Here is a 15704-nt window from a genome sequence, read left to right on the forward strand (position 1 = left end):
GAAGTTGTCCGTCCTTGCTTTATCAAACGTTTTTAAATTCATTTTTGCGGTGAGGCTTGGACTGTGAATCTTCATTGATCCTCCTGACGCAGTGGCATTCTTTGTTGGCTTGAGGCATTTTATAACCGTTTTATATATATATATATATATATATATATATATATATATATATATATATATATATATATATATATATATTAAAGTGAGAGCGTCGAACGCACTCTCATAATCTCTGATTACTACTAGTAAATAATAGGTTATTACACAGTACTGACGATTAAATTCTGTTCCTCTTCTAACAATGAGAGAGCTAACTAAATAGCTTTTACTCGAAGAAAGATCTTTCTTATCTAAGTACCTCTCCTTCAGGTTCTGGCATTCGGAACAAAGCTGTCACTAAAGATGATTTCCCAGCTCCCGTGCGACCTGCGACGCCAACTTTCTCCTTATCAGCGATACAGACGCTTATGTTGTTCAAAATTGCCGGCGCGCCTTTCAAATAGGTCAATGACAAGTCACGTAATGTCAAGCTGCCCGTTGTCGGCCACTCTTCAGGTGGAAGGGTTTCAGTGCCGTACCCAGGCTCTGGCTCAATTTCGGTGTATGTGAACACCCTCTCTACTGAGGTCATGTAACTTTCTGTTTCCGAAGCCACACGGATGCCATATTGTGAGGCTTCTAAAGTCTCGGCTGCAAAAGTGAGAGCCATACCTGCCAAAGCTAAAAACAAAAGTGAAGGCTTTCTTTTTTGCTTTATTATACATTACCATATGCAATTAGAATGCCTGATGTCCAATTTGGAAGATCTGAACGAGAAAAATTCTGAAGGACGATGCTGTCTTCTACCTTGACACATTATCTTATATTTATGGCAGTTATAGCATAAAATGACCAGTGGCCAGATTTACAAGGTCCCTGTAGGATTAGATGTATCCAAGGTCTTGTTCAAATACAAAACCCTATTGTTGTCGTGGAGATGTCTTCGAATTCAGTCTGGAATTTGTGGTGGAATGGAAAGTGCCCAGTGATTTAAGAACTTACCAGGACTTTGTGTTGCTAACAAAGCTCCAGCTGACACGGAAGTCACAAGAAAGTTAGTCAGAAGGTCCCCTCTAAACGCGAGCCAAAGTATAGAGGCCTTCAATAATACCAGGGCTGACGTGTTTCTGTCTTGATATCTCCAAAGAAAAAAAAAAAGGCAGATTAGCTTGATGAAGCTTGATGACGCTACAATATAGTCGGTCAAGAATCTGTCTATGAGTAAACGCAGTATAGACCCATCATTACGACAAAGGGAATCATGGTTGTAGTTTTCATCAGTGCTGATCTTCACTCTTTTGTCAAATGTAAAGGTTGCTCACTATCCGAAACTTTCATCATCCATGTTAACAAGCCCTAGGGATAAATCTCCTGCTCTTTACAACCCTCTTGAAAGTTTGCGAAGCCCAGCACGTCCTTTCAGGTAAACATGCATGTAACAGTTTGAGTACATACTTACTTGTAAAATTTCTGTAGGAAATCGTCCTCCATCTCTGATGATCGAATTATCTCCAATCCTGCCAAGCTATCAGCAATATGGGAATACACTGGACTGCAGGTTATCGCCTCAAGTCGCCTGATCTCACGAGCGGATCTCAAGTAATACTTAGCCAGGTACATAAACAAAAGCGTCAAAGGTGTACAAGTGATAAAAAGCCACACATTTGCTACTGCTGAAAGTATGGTAGCACTGAAAAAGTATAGACACAACTGAATGGCAAAAAGGAATTCTCCTGGAAGGATATCGTCCATGCACCCAACATCTTTAGAGAAACGGTTTAAGATGCGACCTGCCGGATTAGTGTCAAAGAATAGCACTGGTGCTTTCATAACTGCTTTTGTCATCTGGTCATGGAGGTTTTCTGAAGCTTTCAGAGCAGCGAGGTAGAAACAGAACGAGGATATTAGCGTAAGAAGCAAGGAGCCCGTAACAATGGATCCGTACACCAAAAGCGTTGTGTGACTCTTCTGTTGTCCAAATGGCATCTCAGTCATCCGAGACAGCCACCAGAAGGGCGCTATCAAGAACACTGAAATAAAAAGAAAAGTATCGTGTATCATCAAGTTTTGATTTTGAACACAAATGATTTAGGGCTTAGGGGCAATACTAGGAAACAAACAGGTGCGGAAAAAATGCTATAAACAGGACCAAAAGAACATCTAAACGACGTATCTTCCGTTAGGGTCTTTGGAAGGATGGGGCAAGGGCTAAGTGTTTCCAAGATTAGTTTTAAACTTAAAACAACGTCTGAATGAGATGCAAATTATTTATAAAAGGATTAAATAGAACAAAACGTTAAATTCCAGTTACACCAACAGAGAGAAAGCTTCTTTTTGTGCAAAAGAGGAAAGTCAAACCCGTGACAGTCCAGGTACATTTTGGATGGCTCAAACACCGGATTATGGGCGTATCGCTGAGCTCTGAAATGATTGAGTCTTGCATTTGTGAGCGTAGATCTCACAATGACTTTACTCTCGTACAGTTGGTGGATGACTCAGGATTCTTCTTTTTAGAGCAATTGAATTTGACAGCTTCCCTCTACTTATTCACATTACTGAAGTCGCCATTCCACCTTACCGCATAACTAGGAACCATTTACTCGATAAATGCTGGAATTAATAGACGTAGAAAACCTTACTTTTTGAGAACCTTTTTGAGATCCCGCTTAAAGTGGTGTGTTCAAATTTTCCAGTGTATTTTGAGATTGTCTATTTTCGCTCCAACTTCTCTCGGTAGAGGAGGCCACCCACACTGTGGTACTAAACAGTTATAACCTCGAAATTCAGAGGGCATTGCATCCACTAAAAATTACTGCTTACCCTGAACAATTGCGAAGAAAACCATAAGTCTGATTATCAAAATCGTTGGGAGCGCAGCTCGTAAGTATTTCCAGTACAACCACCACTTAACGGTTCCAACCATTCTGTCTTCCGCTTCATCTTCCAGATCTACCCTATCATGGTGTTCTCTAGTGGACCTCATCGATTTCAAGGTATCTTCACTGAATACCGAAAACCTCTCGTCATTGTTTTGCTCGCCATTGAAATCTTTCTTTTCTTGAGATACAAAGCAAGAAGCAACTTGTTTGTCCTTTTCTATTTGACTGTACGTTCCTTCACAGATAACGGAGCCATTCTGCAGGACAACAATGCTGTCTGTTTCTTTCAGAAACTGTAAGTGATGAGTGACCAGAATACGCATTCGCCCGTCTAAGAACTCTTTGATGCATTTATCAAACAAATGTTTACCGACTTTGGCATCCACTGCACTAAGTGGATCATCCAATAAGTAGATGTCCGCATCTGAGTAGATTGCGCGTGCCAGACTAACTCGTGCACGCTGACCACCACTTAGGATCACTCCACGTTGTCCAATCTCAGTTAGATCACGTTTCGTGAAGCTTGCTATATCTTTCTCCAAGTCACAAACCTCGATAACCTTGTTGTACCTTTGCACGTCGAATTGGTTGCCAAAAACGATGTTGTCTCGCACAGTACCAGAATAGACCCATGGTGTTTGGGAGACGAGGGCTATTTTTCCAATACAAGAAATTTTGCCAGAGGAGATTGGGAGTTCTCCTAGGATGGTCATCAACAATGACGTTTTGCCGCTTCCAACTGGCCCTGTTATGCCCAGAAGTTGCCCATTTGCAGGACTCAATGAAACACTTTGTAACGCAGGAAGTTCTGTTGTTTGGTTCCACGAACAGGAAACGTCCTCAAGAAATATCCCTGGTTTAATGTTTTGAGATGTCTGGCCTAGTTTCGGATGAGGTTTTGCTTTTTTAAAGCTCTCAGTTGTAGCAAATTCTGGTTCATACCCTTTGCCTTTGAAGGAAACTTCTGGAGAAGACGACTTGTCCTGGTAATCCATGTTGCGTGTTAACATGGATTTCTTTTCTATTAAGTTTTGCATCCTACTGCATGCAGTTCTTGCATCGGCAATGTAGCGTAATGAATCTGCTATAAAGATCGTGACTACCATCTTTAAGTTAGTTAAAAGAGTAAGCAAAGTAAAGACTTTAAACGATGTCAGCGAAGTATCCATAAAAAGTAGAGTCGTGACTGAAATGAATCCTGCCATGGTTGAGCTAGAGAAGAACAGGGCGTAGATACTGGAGACTATGAACCCTCGGATACGAATCAGTGAGATTTCCTTTCTGTCAAAAGGAAAATTGAAACGCGTTGGGTTAGTTATACGATGTCAGAACTTTAACTGGTCTCAAAACGTTAAAAACAGGGAAGATATTTCAGTCTCAGTCCGGTCTCTCTAGTTTTAAGTAACGATAATGCCGGTCAAAGTAGTTTTTTGAGCCAGCCCGTGTTTTGCACCTTCCCGTACGCTAAATTGTGATGTGGCTTCTGCTGTTGTCTTGAAATACTATACACTGTAATAGTTGTATATTATTTTTGTAATTTATTACACCCGCTTTCAGTGTTACGTGCACAGGCGATATCTTTCGACCATCTCTCGACATTCCTTCTTTCGACATGCTATGTAAACGGCTGAAATACGGTTTACCTGTGAAAGTAGCAATTTTTCCGGTTATTAGCGGAACAAATGACAATTATATGATAATTATAATTACTGACCTCAAATAAATGAAGAAGATTGTGGACTCCCGATTTACGGGATAATTCAAACGATTTTAGTGTACTCGATCGGCTCTCAATAGTGACTTCAGGTAGAATTGGGCCGCTACCGCTCAGTTAATATTCGAAAGATGGAAACATTCAAAGCAGTCGATTTATCACTCACAGAATGTTTTCTTGATCCTCCTAGCCTTAGTTTGATGTCAAATAAATCCATCTTTCATGACTAAAAGTCGAGGTCGACCGTAAAGAAGCCACTTGTGCTTACATTTTGACCAGGTTACATAGCATGTCGAAAGATGGCATGACGAGAGATAATTGATATGCACGTAACACTGAAAGCAGGTGTAATTACTGTACTGTAATTCCACTTTTGTTTGTGTGGTAAATCAAAATAAAATAAAATAAATAAATAAAAACAAATATTCACAGTAATGCGATGAAAGAAGTCAGGTCACGTCTGAGTTATCGGCAATTTTAGCATTGACCAACTGGCTATAGAGTGGATATGAGATGGTTACAACCAACTTCGCGCTGCGCGCCTCTTTGCCTATGTACCATCTCATATCCAACGCGCGCTCGAGGAATAATTGTTAATTATACAATATGTCGAATAATTCGCGCAGTTTGATTGGTCTTTAGTTATGATCTATTGCAGGACAGACGCATAAATGACGTCATTAACAATTGGTTTTGTTTTTTTTAAATATATAAAACAGAGACATTCCATGTTGCCGTGGGTCTCTTCAGTAAGAGATCACAGAAGACGTCAAAATATGGCAAGAACACTAGTGACACACCGGCCTATCCGCCAGCGTGCCACTTTTTTGTTCTTGCCGCATTTTGACCTCATCTGGATCTGTGACGTACGACTCCACGGACTGTATTAATTAAATGGGAAACGAAGAGAGCCCAATACGACTCGCAGATTTCCAGTAGACTGAACACAGCAGGGTGCCTCCTAATTAACAATTAGATTATCAGCTCAAGATTTCTATGAGGTGATAGTTGATGAGGCCGAAGGGGCCGAATCAACTTTCACCTCCTAGATTGATCGAGAACGAATAATCTAATTGTTTTAGTAGAAATCTTCTAACTGAAATTTACTTCAAATAATGATTCCAAATATTTCTGGTCTGAATATTAAACTTCGCGCTTCAGAAAATTCGCGCGCTTACCGGTTTTTTTTTTTAGAAAATTCGAGTCTTTTTAATTCCAGAAACCGTGAATGTCCTTTTTCATTCTTCTCAAGAATTTAATTATCCTGTTGTTTTCAAATGTTCTTTCAAAACTTCGGAGAAACGAGAAAACGTTGAAACTTTATCGACCACACCAAGCCATTGAACACTGATGGCTGATAGTGTGCAATGGCTCAGCCAATCAGATTGCAGCATTTGCACTAGCGTTCAAGTAGAATTCTACTTATTAACAATTAGACCGTAGCCCGCAAGGGCTACGGGTCAATAGCCCATGAGGCTTCGCCTCATGGGCTATTGACCCGTGGCCCTTGAGGGCGTAGGGTCTAATTGTTTTAATATCACCCAACTAGTCGGACAAAAAAGGCAATAATAAAGTTAGCAAATGCAAGTTGAAGAAATATTTATTTGGGAATAAAACGAAAGAAAGCGTCACACTCGATTGCGCCAATTTCGCTACTCGAGGACTATTCCTAATAGTCCTCTAGTAGCGTAGCCAATCAAAATGCAGGATTTGCATTAGTCCACTAGTTGGGTGATACTAAATGCTGATAGTCCACTATGCTCAACTTAAAGGCTCAAAAATGCTAAAATCGTTGGCTTTCGAATATTTTCTGTATAACAACAATGCCAGTTGCTCGGATGAGCCACGTTGACTATTCGTACCGCGTGCAAGGATGATAAACGACTATTGGCGGGCGTGGAGCCTAAATGATTGGAAAGACACCAATATATTAGATACCAACCTTCTTATTTGTGCAACCAGATCTGTGAAGTTCCATTCCCAGGCGTACATCTTAACCACGCGGATTCCCGTAATGATCTCTTTCATTATCTCCAATCGTTTGTCGGTCACTGCAGCGGACTGTTGGCGTTTCTTTCCAGCCTTATGAGCTGCAAATGATCCATACGCAATAACAAGAAGGAAGAAAGAAGCTCCTATTAAGGCCTGCCATGCAACTAAGTACCACACAAGAACCACGGAGGCAACAATGTCCAGTGGAACAAATGGAAGTGAAAAAATGGCGTAACCCATTATCTCAATGGCTTGAGCATCGTTAGAAACAAGATTGATCGTGTTTTCTGAAATGGTGTCTTCTAAAGTGTTTCTATTTAAGGTAAGAATCTGGAAAAAAGAAAAATACAATGTTTTTTATTACATATTCGGAGCTTGCAGCAGTTTTCGATTCAGTCTCATCAGACTGAAACCAAAGTAATCACTCTGACGAATAACAAATGACACAGACAAGCCAGTGAACCAATCAAAAACCAAAGCAAATACATGTAGCCGACGCAAAGCGCGGGAAAACGTTTGCGAGCGAGTCACGATTAGTTTCAGTTTGACTTCTGATTGAATACCAAAGTGGCGCCAGTTTTTTTAAGGCAATTGCTTAAAGTGGTAGTGCAAAACAAAGTAAATACCACTCTAAGCTGATCATAGCCTTCGTCGTTCGCGTTCCACAGACTACGCAGAACCTGGTCATATCACGTTCTTGTTTTACAGAGGATCGCAAAGAAATGTACAAAGATTTTTAACGCACGAGCACGGCTATTGTTTTGCTCATTAAACATTTTGTTTGGTGACGTTCCCGTTGCCGTCGTCGTCTTGGTTTGCTAAAGCTCCTTAACATAGCGTAGGCGACAGTTTGCATTTCTGTCCACATGCTCAGAACCAGTCCCTCACGCCAATCAACAACAAAGCACTGTTTTCGAAATAAGTTACAACGAATACTTTCTTATTAGGTAGACATCATACTTGGTGCTTGAGGATTGTTAAAAAAGGATAATATCAGAAGTTAAGAAATTAACACGTCATGTGCATATATCATGTACAAATGATAGCTTTTCCTATTGTGTTACGCCTCATTAGTGTCCGATTTCTGATGAAAATTACTTGCCTTTTTATAAACTAGTCCAGTCATCCCTACTTTCAGTTTGGTCGATATTATATCCATCTTGAATATTCCGTGATTTGAACATACAGTTCTTATAAAGGTAACGAGAGCAATACCAATGATGATTGGCAGCGTTGTCTTGTAACTGATGTCTGTAGAAGTAGAAATGCTTTTCAAGAAGAACCACACAATCAAAGGAAAGAGATTAAATGCTATAGAATGAAATAGCCTGAGAAATGCTACAGTGATATAGTCTCTGCAGGGAATAACTCTCATCATGGCCCTCCACAGGCGAGGCTTTGATCGGTTCTGTTCAGACGCTCTTTCCTCTGCCAGCCATTCCCTCTCCAAGTCAGCCACCAATCTTTCTGCTTGGTATGAAGTTTCTAGTGCCAACAAATGTTTCTCTTCTAATGGTTGTTTGCTTCCGAGTTTCAGAACATCGTTTATCCAGGAGGCAGTCAACAGCGAGAGAAAACCTGCCTGGTCTCTTGGATTACGCACGACAGTATCTTCCATTCCTCAATTTCAATGGCCTACTTCGGAAACCTGACAGCAGTAGGAGAGAAAGAAAGACAAGCAAAGTTACAAACGCAAAATTCTGTTTACTTGTCTTTGACTCTCTACGTGCAGATCAATTATTGGTTCAAATCCACAGGAGGGACAAAAAGTTCTTAAGTTGTTTTACTTGGTTCATGGAAATCAAATCACCTCAACGACAAAGAGGGATTTTACTGGTTTTATCGCTGTATGTTTGTACTTTGGCTTATGAAACCTGCGCTTTTATAAAGAGAGAGCAGCAGTTTATTAGTTTTATCGGTGTTTTTTGCACTGTAGGTTTTTACTTGCGTCGTGAAAACTGACCTGGTTTATGACAGTGTGAGCGTAAACAGAAAGAGGGATTTCAGTTATCAGTTTTACCGGTGTGTGTGTGTGTGTTTTTTTTCCTTTTTTTTTCTTGTTTTTTTTTTTGTACCTAGGCTCTTACATAAGTCTGGCTCGATTTGTTCTCCTTCGGATATGTTCTTAGAGTAGACACAATGTTTTGGTTCGATTTTCTTCCTTTAGTCATTACCAATCCATTCAAAACGATGAGGATCCTTTGGGTCATTTCATTGGGATGAATCTCCAGAAATTTCTAACTCAAAGTCACATTCAATCAGACAGCCACAGATTCTTGTCTCTAAAACCACCTTTCCCTCTTAACTTAATATTACTTCTTTAATCAGTGTCTTGCTATTTTGGTAACCTGCTATTTTCAGGTTTGCTTCAATTTAAAGATGACTTTGTACGTGGCCAAAATAACTCAAATGCCTGACTGAGCTCCTTCAAAGATGCTCCAATCGACCAGTTTTAGGTAAAAATCAACCTGTGCATATTTGCGGGAAGGAGACTGCCTTTTCAAAGAGTGTAGCCAATCAAATCATATGTCTTTAGAGCCGCCTTTTCCTTGTTACCAAGCCTTCGCCGACTACGGGGGAAGGGTGGCTCTGGTGAACAGAGTAACATCAACATTGAGTCATCATTGGTCATCCTACAAGGCTACAATTTTTACACGCACGAATACCATACAACTGTATACGCCGAACTAACGAGGGTGTGCTTGGCTGTTTTTTCCGTAAACTTCCTTATTATTATACAGTTATTTATACAGCACGTAAGGTGTTGGGAAGGGAACCATATTTCTACACGGAAATAACTCAAAAAGATAACTCTTTCTTTCTGGTTTTCATTTCTCATGTTCAGTTATCATATATATATACATAGGAGGATAGGACATATATATATATAGGAGGACAGGACACTTAATGCTCACAGTGCCTCTCTCCACCAAGGTGTATAAATCAGGGGGATATACCGACGAATTTAATGCCGGGGCCCTGCGATGGACTAGCATCCCATTCAGGGAGGAGTAGAAATACTCCTAGTCCCTTCATGCTACAGAAACAGGGGATAAGCATCGGCCTTATGGGCCACTTGGCTCGTATGCAGACGTTACCTGAGCCTATATTTACGTACGCATAAATGATATTATTTGAAGAACAGTTCTCCAGTGAATCATGACTAATTACCATACCCGCAGGCTATAGTGTATTGAAAGTGCTGGGCTAACAGTTCTCTTCGTTGGACCACTCTTATGCTGAATTAAAATAATAGGACTAATTACTATTTATAATTAATCCGACCTTGATAGAATCTGTTTTCACACAAGCGTCTGACTTTTTATTCCGTCTTCACTTAACAATATGAGTTACACCCATAAAATGGCAGACGCATAATCAATCGTATGGAAACGTGCAGTTTCTTGCATAATACAAACCAATTTTCGCTGTTAGGCTTTGAAGGACTCTCGATAAAATCAGTTAGAAAACACGCTTTTACTTCTTAGTGGACTGAATGTTTGGCAGGGTTTATACAAACATCAAACGAAAAGGACGGTCAACAAAACACCAGAACAATATCAGCAAATATCCCCACACAATGCTTATGAGTGGTAATAACTGCTTTCAGGACTGGTACGTATTGGCGCATAATTGCTGTTAGGGACCGTTCATTTTTTATGAGGGAGGGGGGGCTGGTGGGATTTGGGAAGCGCCATTTAAAAATCGCATGACCCCCCCTCAGCTTACCAATTTTTTCACATGGCCCCCCCCTTATAGCGGTCATTTTTTGGGATGACCCCCCCCCCAAAAAAAAAATTGAACAAACAATATTTAGATTTCAACTTTTTTAATATTTCTCTATTATCCCCCTACTTCACGTTATTGTGCTCACTATGAAGACAATATTTACAATCTCTATACGACAGAGAGCTGTTGTTTAAAAAACAAATCAAAAGAAAGAGAAGTCAATTTCGGATCTCCTAGTTGTGGCTCGCCCTGAGCATGTGGCATTTGGCCTCTCATTGGCATCTTCCTCATCTGAATTGATGAATGCAAGAATGACGTCACTTGAATCATCGTCTCCCCCAGAGTCAATGGCATCACTGTCATACTCATCATTGTCACTTTCATCCCTTTCACTGCTGTCAGCACTTGCCGTGTGGTCATTTTGTGTCGATGTCCTGGCATTTCTCAGTGTTGGTTGGCCAGCTCTGAGAGGACTCTTCTGCTGCAAGCATGAATGTCTTACAATTGCCTTTACTTTCTCACTCTTGCTGCTTTTCAAATGCTGCTTCAGCCCGTGGTGGTTTGAGTACTTGTTTAGTTCTGGAACACGTAGCTTTTTAAGCTTGGTTAGATCTTCGCACAACTCAGTCCAAGGATAATCCTCCTCCCTACTTAACTTTGCCTTTTCTTCTGCTCTCTTTTTCCTTTTAAATTCCAGCACTTCAAGATGCTGAAGATAATCCACCACAAACTTCGATTTGACAATAAACTTATCTGCAAATAGAGCAACGCTCTCTGGGTCAGATAAAACCAGCCTGCCACTTCCATGCTCTTTCTTCTTTATATTGTTAATCCAATCGGGGAAAGAGCGCATTACTACATGAGCATCATGAAAGAGGCTCATTCCAAAATGCGCAATAATGGCGAAAGCGACGAGTCGTTTAAGAAAAGGTTTACAGCTGAACGATCCAGGCAGTTTGACATCTTACAAGCAAAAGAAGCAATCTTTCTAAGTGCGGATGGCTGTTCAGAAAGGGCGAGTGAGTTTTCCATGCAAGGGTACAAGTTGAAGCCCAGTGATGGAAGAAAACTGAACTTCTCCATCAAAGAGCACAGAGCAATGGTGGAAAAGTTGAATGTCATATTGAAAGATGTAAAGGAACACGATTCCACACTCTTTCAGTCCAATGGGCTTGCTTTAAAGCAGGGCGGAGAATTTGCCCACAGTTTTAATGTAAAACAGATCAAATGTACAGAAGCTAAGTTGACGAAGGTCACGCAGGACATGGAAGCACTAGAAAATAAGAAGAGCAATTATAACAGCATATTCAAGGGTATACTGAAACAGCACATCAACAAAAGGAGAAGGAAAAAAGAAAACCGCAGAAAGTCAAATGAAAGAAAGAGGAAGCAGACTGAAAACAACGTCCAACGAGTTTATGGAATCTGTGTTGGAAACCCGTTAGGAAATGATCTTCCACAATGCCTTGTGTACCCTCCTAGAACGGCCGTCCCGGAAGAGTGTCTTAAAGTTGAGGATGTTGCCACGTCGATATTTAGAAGAGATGGGCCATACATCGCACAGCTCTTGGAAGGGAATTATTTCACCAATGTTACAAGAAGCAGAATCACCACCAACCTTGAGCGGGAAGTCAGAGATTATGTTTACACCTTCATGTACCCTGAAGAGTACACTCTGACGGAAAGCATTGCTGCTTCTTGCAGCATTGGTGAAAGAGACTCCCATAGCAGCACAAGCGGCGACGAAGAACTCGACGACAGCGGAGATGAAGATGAGTGCCAGTGAAAGTTGCATTCGAAAATAACAGTGTTAAATACTTCTTCTCAGTAGCTACAAATGCTTTTTGTCGCCAAACGTTTTTTTAAAGCAGAAGGAAAGTTTGTAATAAATTTGTATCCTGCCTTCTATGTTTATTCTACAGCAATTTTTTTGATATTCAAACATGATGCCATTTTAAAGTTTTACTAAAATATTTCAGGTGACCCCCCCCTTTTCCCCTTATTTTTTTGGGATGGCCCCCCCTCGAAAGCCATTTTTTTTTCGCATGGCCCCCCCCCAAATCCCACCAGCCCCCCCTACCTCATAAAAAATGAACGGTCCCTTATGGCAGTGCACATTTCTGGCTCTGAAGTAAACCAATACTCCATTGACATTTTAGTCCAAACACGGCAGGGTTATTTTGCAGAACGCAGAACGCAGCACGCCGAACGCCAAATGCACTCTTTGCTTGCGGTTTAGTAGGTAGTTTTTTTCTTTTTGGGAGGGGTGGGTAGGTGAATTTTGTCAAAATATATAATTCTTACTCATCGAAAATTAATACATAGCAAGGGGTGGGTAGGTAGGTAGTTTTGTCAGGGGAAATGGTTAATCATATGTTCCTCCTTAGGGAGGGAAGTGTAGGTAGTTTTTTCTTTTTGGAAGGGGTGGGTAGGTGAATTTTGTCAAAATATATAACTCTTACTCATTGAAAATTAATACATAGCAAGGGGTGGATAGTTTTTGTTAGGGGGAGAAGTGCTAATTACAGCACTTGTATCATTACACGTGATAAATCATTTGAAAGCAATGGTCACACAACACATATGCATGCGCACAGCCTTTTAACATGGGAGGGGAGTGTAAGTAAAAGTTGTCATCTATGAGGGGGGTGGGTTGTAATAATTATTACATACAAGTTATCAGCATTAGGGAAACTTTTTTCGATTCTTGTCCACAAAATCGCTTATTGACTTGTGCCAATGTAACTTGTTGCTTATGATTGCTAACATAATGGATCGTTTGCACCAGTGGGCTTCGACTATATTTCTGTCGTGGATGAGAACCGTCACAAGAGCTATTTCCATTTCCTTTTATGTTGCTCTGACTGACAGCGCTCCAAAAGGGAAACATTTTTGGGCAGTTACAAAGTCATTCTAGACATAAGCAGTGTTCCAAAAAGCTCTTATTGCCCCAATGTACCTTGGCTGATAACATGTTCTTTACGTTTTCAGACAGAACAATAACAAAATGTCTGTTATCTTCAAAATACAAGGACGTGACTTGTGACCTTGCTCACTTCTGTTAGAATTCTTATCTCTCCATCACAAGGCTATCACACAGCTTGACAAATAATAGTTTACCCTATCTTTTGCAATGAAAACACTTTGTTATATGATTTGCATAATTCACAGAACACATTACAGGAAATATGCACTTGCTAATGAATTGAATTATGCACTTGCTCATTAATACTGCTTGGCCTCCTTGAGAACGAGGTTCTGTCAAAGGTGAAGTGACAAGACTCCTAAGAACAAACTCTTCACAAACTACTTTTGAAGAGTGCCTCTCAAACTTCAAACTGCGCCTTAAAATGCGCGGATATCCTAATAACTTCATTGAGAAGTCCCTAACAGGAGTCTGCTTCGAGGACAGAAGGTTGGCTCTCCAACAGAGAAAAAAGACTGAAATGAAAGTTTTACCACTTGTCATGACATATCACCCAGCAGTAGGTGGACTAAAAGAAATTTTAATGAATAACTGGGTTGTAATACAAAACCAGCCATTGCTGAAAAGCATCTATACTAAACCTCCGATTACATCATACAAGAGAGGCAAATCTCTTAAAGATATGCTTGTTAGAGCGAAAATTTAACTGAAGGCTAAAATGCATCGCTATCGCAATTTACGAGGGGAGTCCTTGTAGGCCTGTCATAATCTTGTTTTAAAAAGTTTCCCTAATGCTGATAACTTTTATCTAATAATTACAACCCCCTCCCCTCATAGATGACAACTTTTACTTACATTCCCCTTCCATGTTAATAGGCTGTGCGCATGCGTACATGTGTTGTGTGACCATTGCTTTTGGATGGTTTATCATGTGTAATGATACAAGTGCTGTGATTAGCACTTCTCCCGTAACGAAAATTACCTACACTCCCCTCCCTAAGGAGAAACATATTATTAACCATTTCCCCTGACAAAACTACCTACCTACCCACCCCTTACTATGTATTAATTTTTGATGAGTAAGAATTACATACTTTGACACAATTCACCTACCCACCCCTCCCAAAAAGAAAAAACTACCTACCCCAACCTACCTACCCCTCTCTGAGGAAGACCATATGATAAACCACTGTCTGACAAAACTATCTACCCACCCCTTAAAAAATACTCCAAAATTTAGTCCAAGAAATAGTCCAAAAAATAGCCCAAAGGCCCAAGGGTCCAATGGTCCAGTCCATATTTTACCCTATGCCGCATATGGCCCTGTCCAACAAATAAAAGCTAACCTCAAGCAAATATAAGTGAAGAAACTAGCCGCAAGCAAACGGTGCATTCGGCATTCGGCGTTCTGCAAATTACCCCTGCCGGTTCAAACACGAAACGTTAAGAAAACGATAAACGTCAATGCAGACTTCAGCTTGAAAAATAATTTGACTCAAAATCACAGGTATTGAAAAGCTCATTACACGTGTGTAGCATGAGCCGGTGTACATGGTTAATATAAATTTCTTTGTTAGTTTAGATTCCACAGAGTATCAGTGTATATTGGCGTGAGATACTGGTATTATTTCATCGACAGATGAAACCGTCGGGGTCATGCTTGCCGATAAATTCTACCGAGGATGTTATGTAATCGGTTGAAGTCCCTCGCTAGACATAATGCAATAGCTAGTTACAAATTTCTTTTGTGTTTGCGGTCGCTTCATTCTGGGATTACAGCTGGTATTAGTATGCGATTCAACGCAGTAGGGACATAAATATGATGTGAAATGCAAATCACTTACCTGACAAAAATCAGCTAGAGATAGTGGCATATATACTACATCAAGGTCTATCGTGATTGTCACGCGATCTGCTCTCGTGGCCCAAAACTATCATGGCAAAACAAAAGGTTAAAGAAACTAACTCACGGCAAGACAAAGATCTCCGACAGGAACAAAAAGTCCATTCGCGGCAAGACCATCAAATTTACTCACAGCAAAACAGAATCAACTCACGGCAGAACAAACTTAATTCACGCCGGACTTGCCGTTCGCTTTTCGTTCACTCACGCGGCAAAACAAAGAAAATAGTTGATCAGCGGTTGCATTTGCACATAAATGATTCTTCGTGTGTGAAGTTAACGAATAACTCGCTCGGAACTGCCATTTTCTAGCCTGTGTCACAGCCGCCTCTCCCCGGACAAAAAAAAATTCTCTCTCCGATTTTTTTTCCGGGGAGAGGCGGCTGTGACACAGGCTACCATTTTCTCGCAAATTGTCGTCCCTATTTGTGGCAACGAGTCTTCTTATTGCCTCAATATGGGCCATCTTTCTTCAGCCACACGACTTAGGTGATTAAAGACGGTTAGCTTGGAGGTGCAAAG

At 40.6% G+C, this 15704-nt stretch overlaps 1 protein-coding gene across 2 annotated transcripts in view; it reads right to left on the reverse strand.

The window, feature by feature from the left end:
- Positions 1–15418, reverse strand: part of LOC110045392 (ATP-binding cassette sub-family C member 4-like) — a 22400-nt gene extending 6982 nt beyond the window's left edge. Inside the window, exons 1-8 of one of the 2 annotated variants that reach the window (XM_089278305.1) lie at positions 15337–15418; positions 15124–15210; positions 7727–8272; positions 6575–6954; positions 2860–4199; positions 1499–2069; positions 1042–1178; positions 359–720 (exon numbers count right to left, since the gene is read on the reverse strand). In XM_089278305.1, the coding sequence (XP_089134431.1) occupies positions 359–720; positions 1042–1178; positions 1499–2069; positions 2860–4199; positions 6575–6954; positions 7727–8242 (3306 nt within the window). In that variant the 5' untranslated portion in view covers positions 8243–8272; positions 15124–15210; positions 15337–15418. Of the gene's footprint in view, positions 1–358; positions 721–1041; positions 1179–1498; positions 2070–2859; positions 4200–6574; positions 6955–7726; positions 8273–15123; positions 15211–15315 lie in introns of both variants that reach the window. The other variant, XM_089278304.1, reaches the window with a different exon arrangement.
- Between the last annotated feature and the right edge of the window lie 286 nt (positions 15419–15704).

This window comes from Orbicella faveolata, unplaced genomic scaffold, assembly GCF_042242905.1.
Source record: "Orbicella faveolata isolate gen_17 unplaced genomic scaffold, um_ofav_v1 contig_46, whole genome shotgun sequence".
Classification (NCBI taxonomy): domain Eukaryota; kingdom Metazoa; phylum Cnidaria; class Anthozoa; order Scleractinia; family Merulinidae; genus Orbicella; species Orbicella faveolata.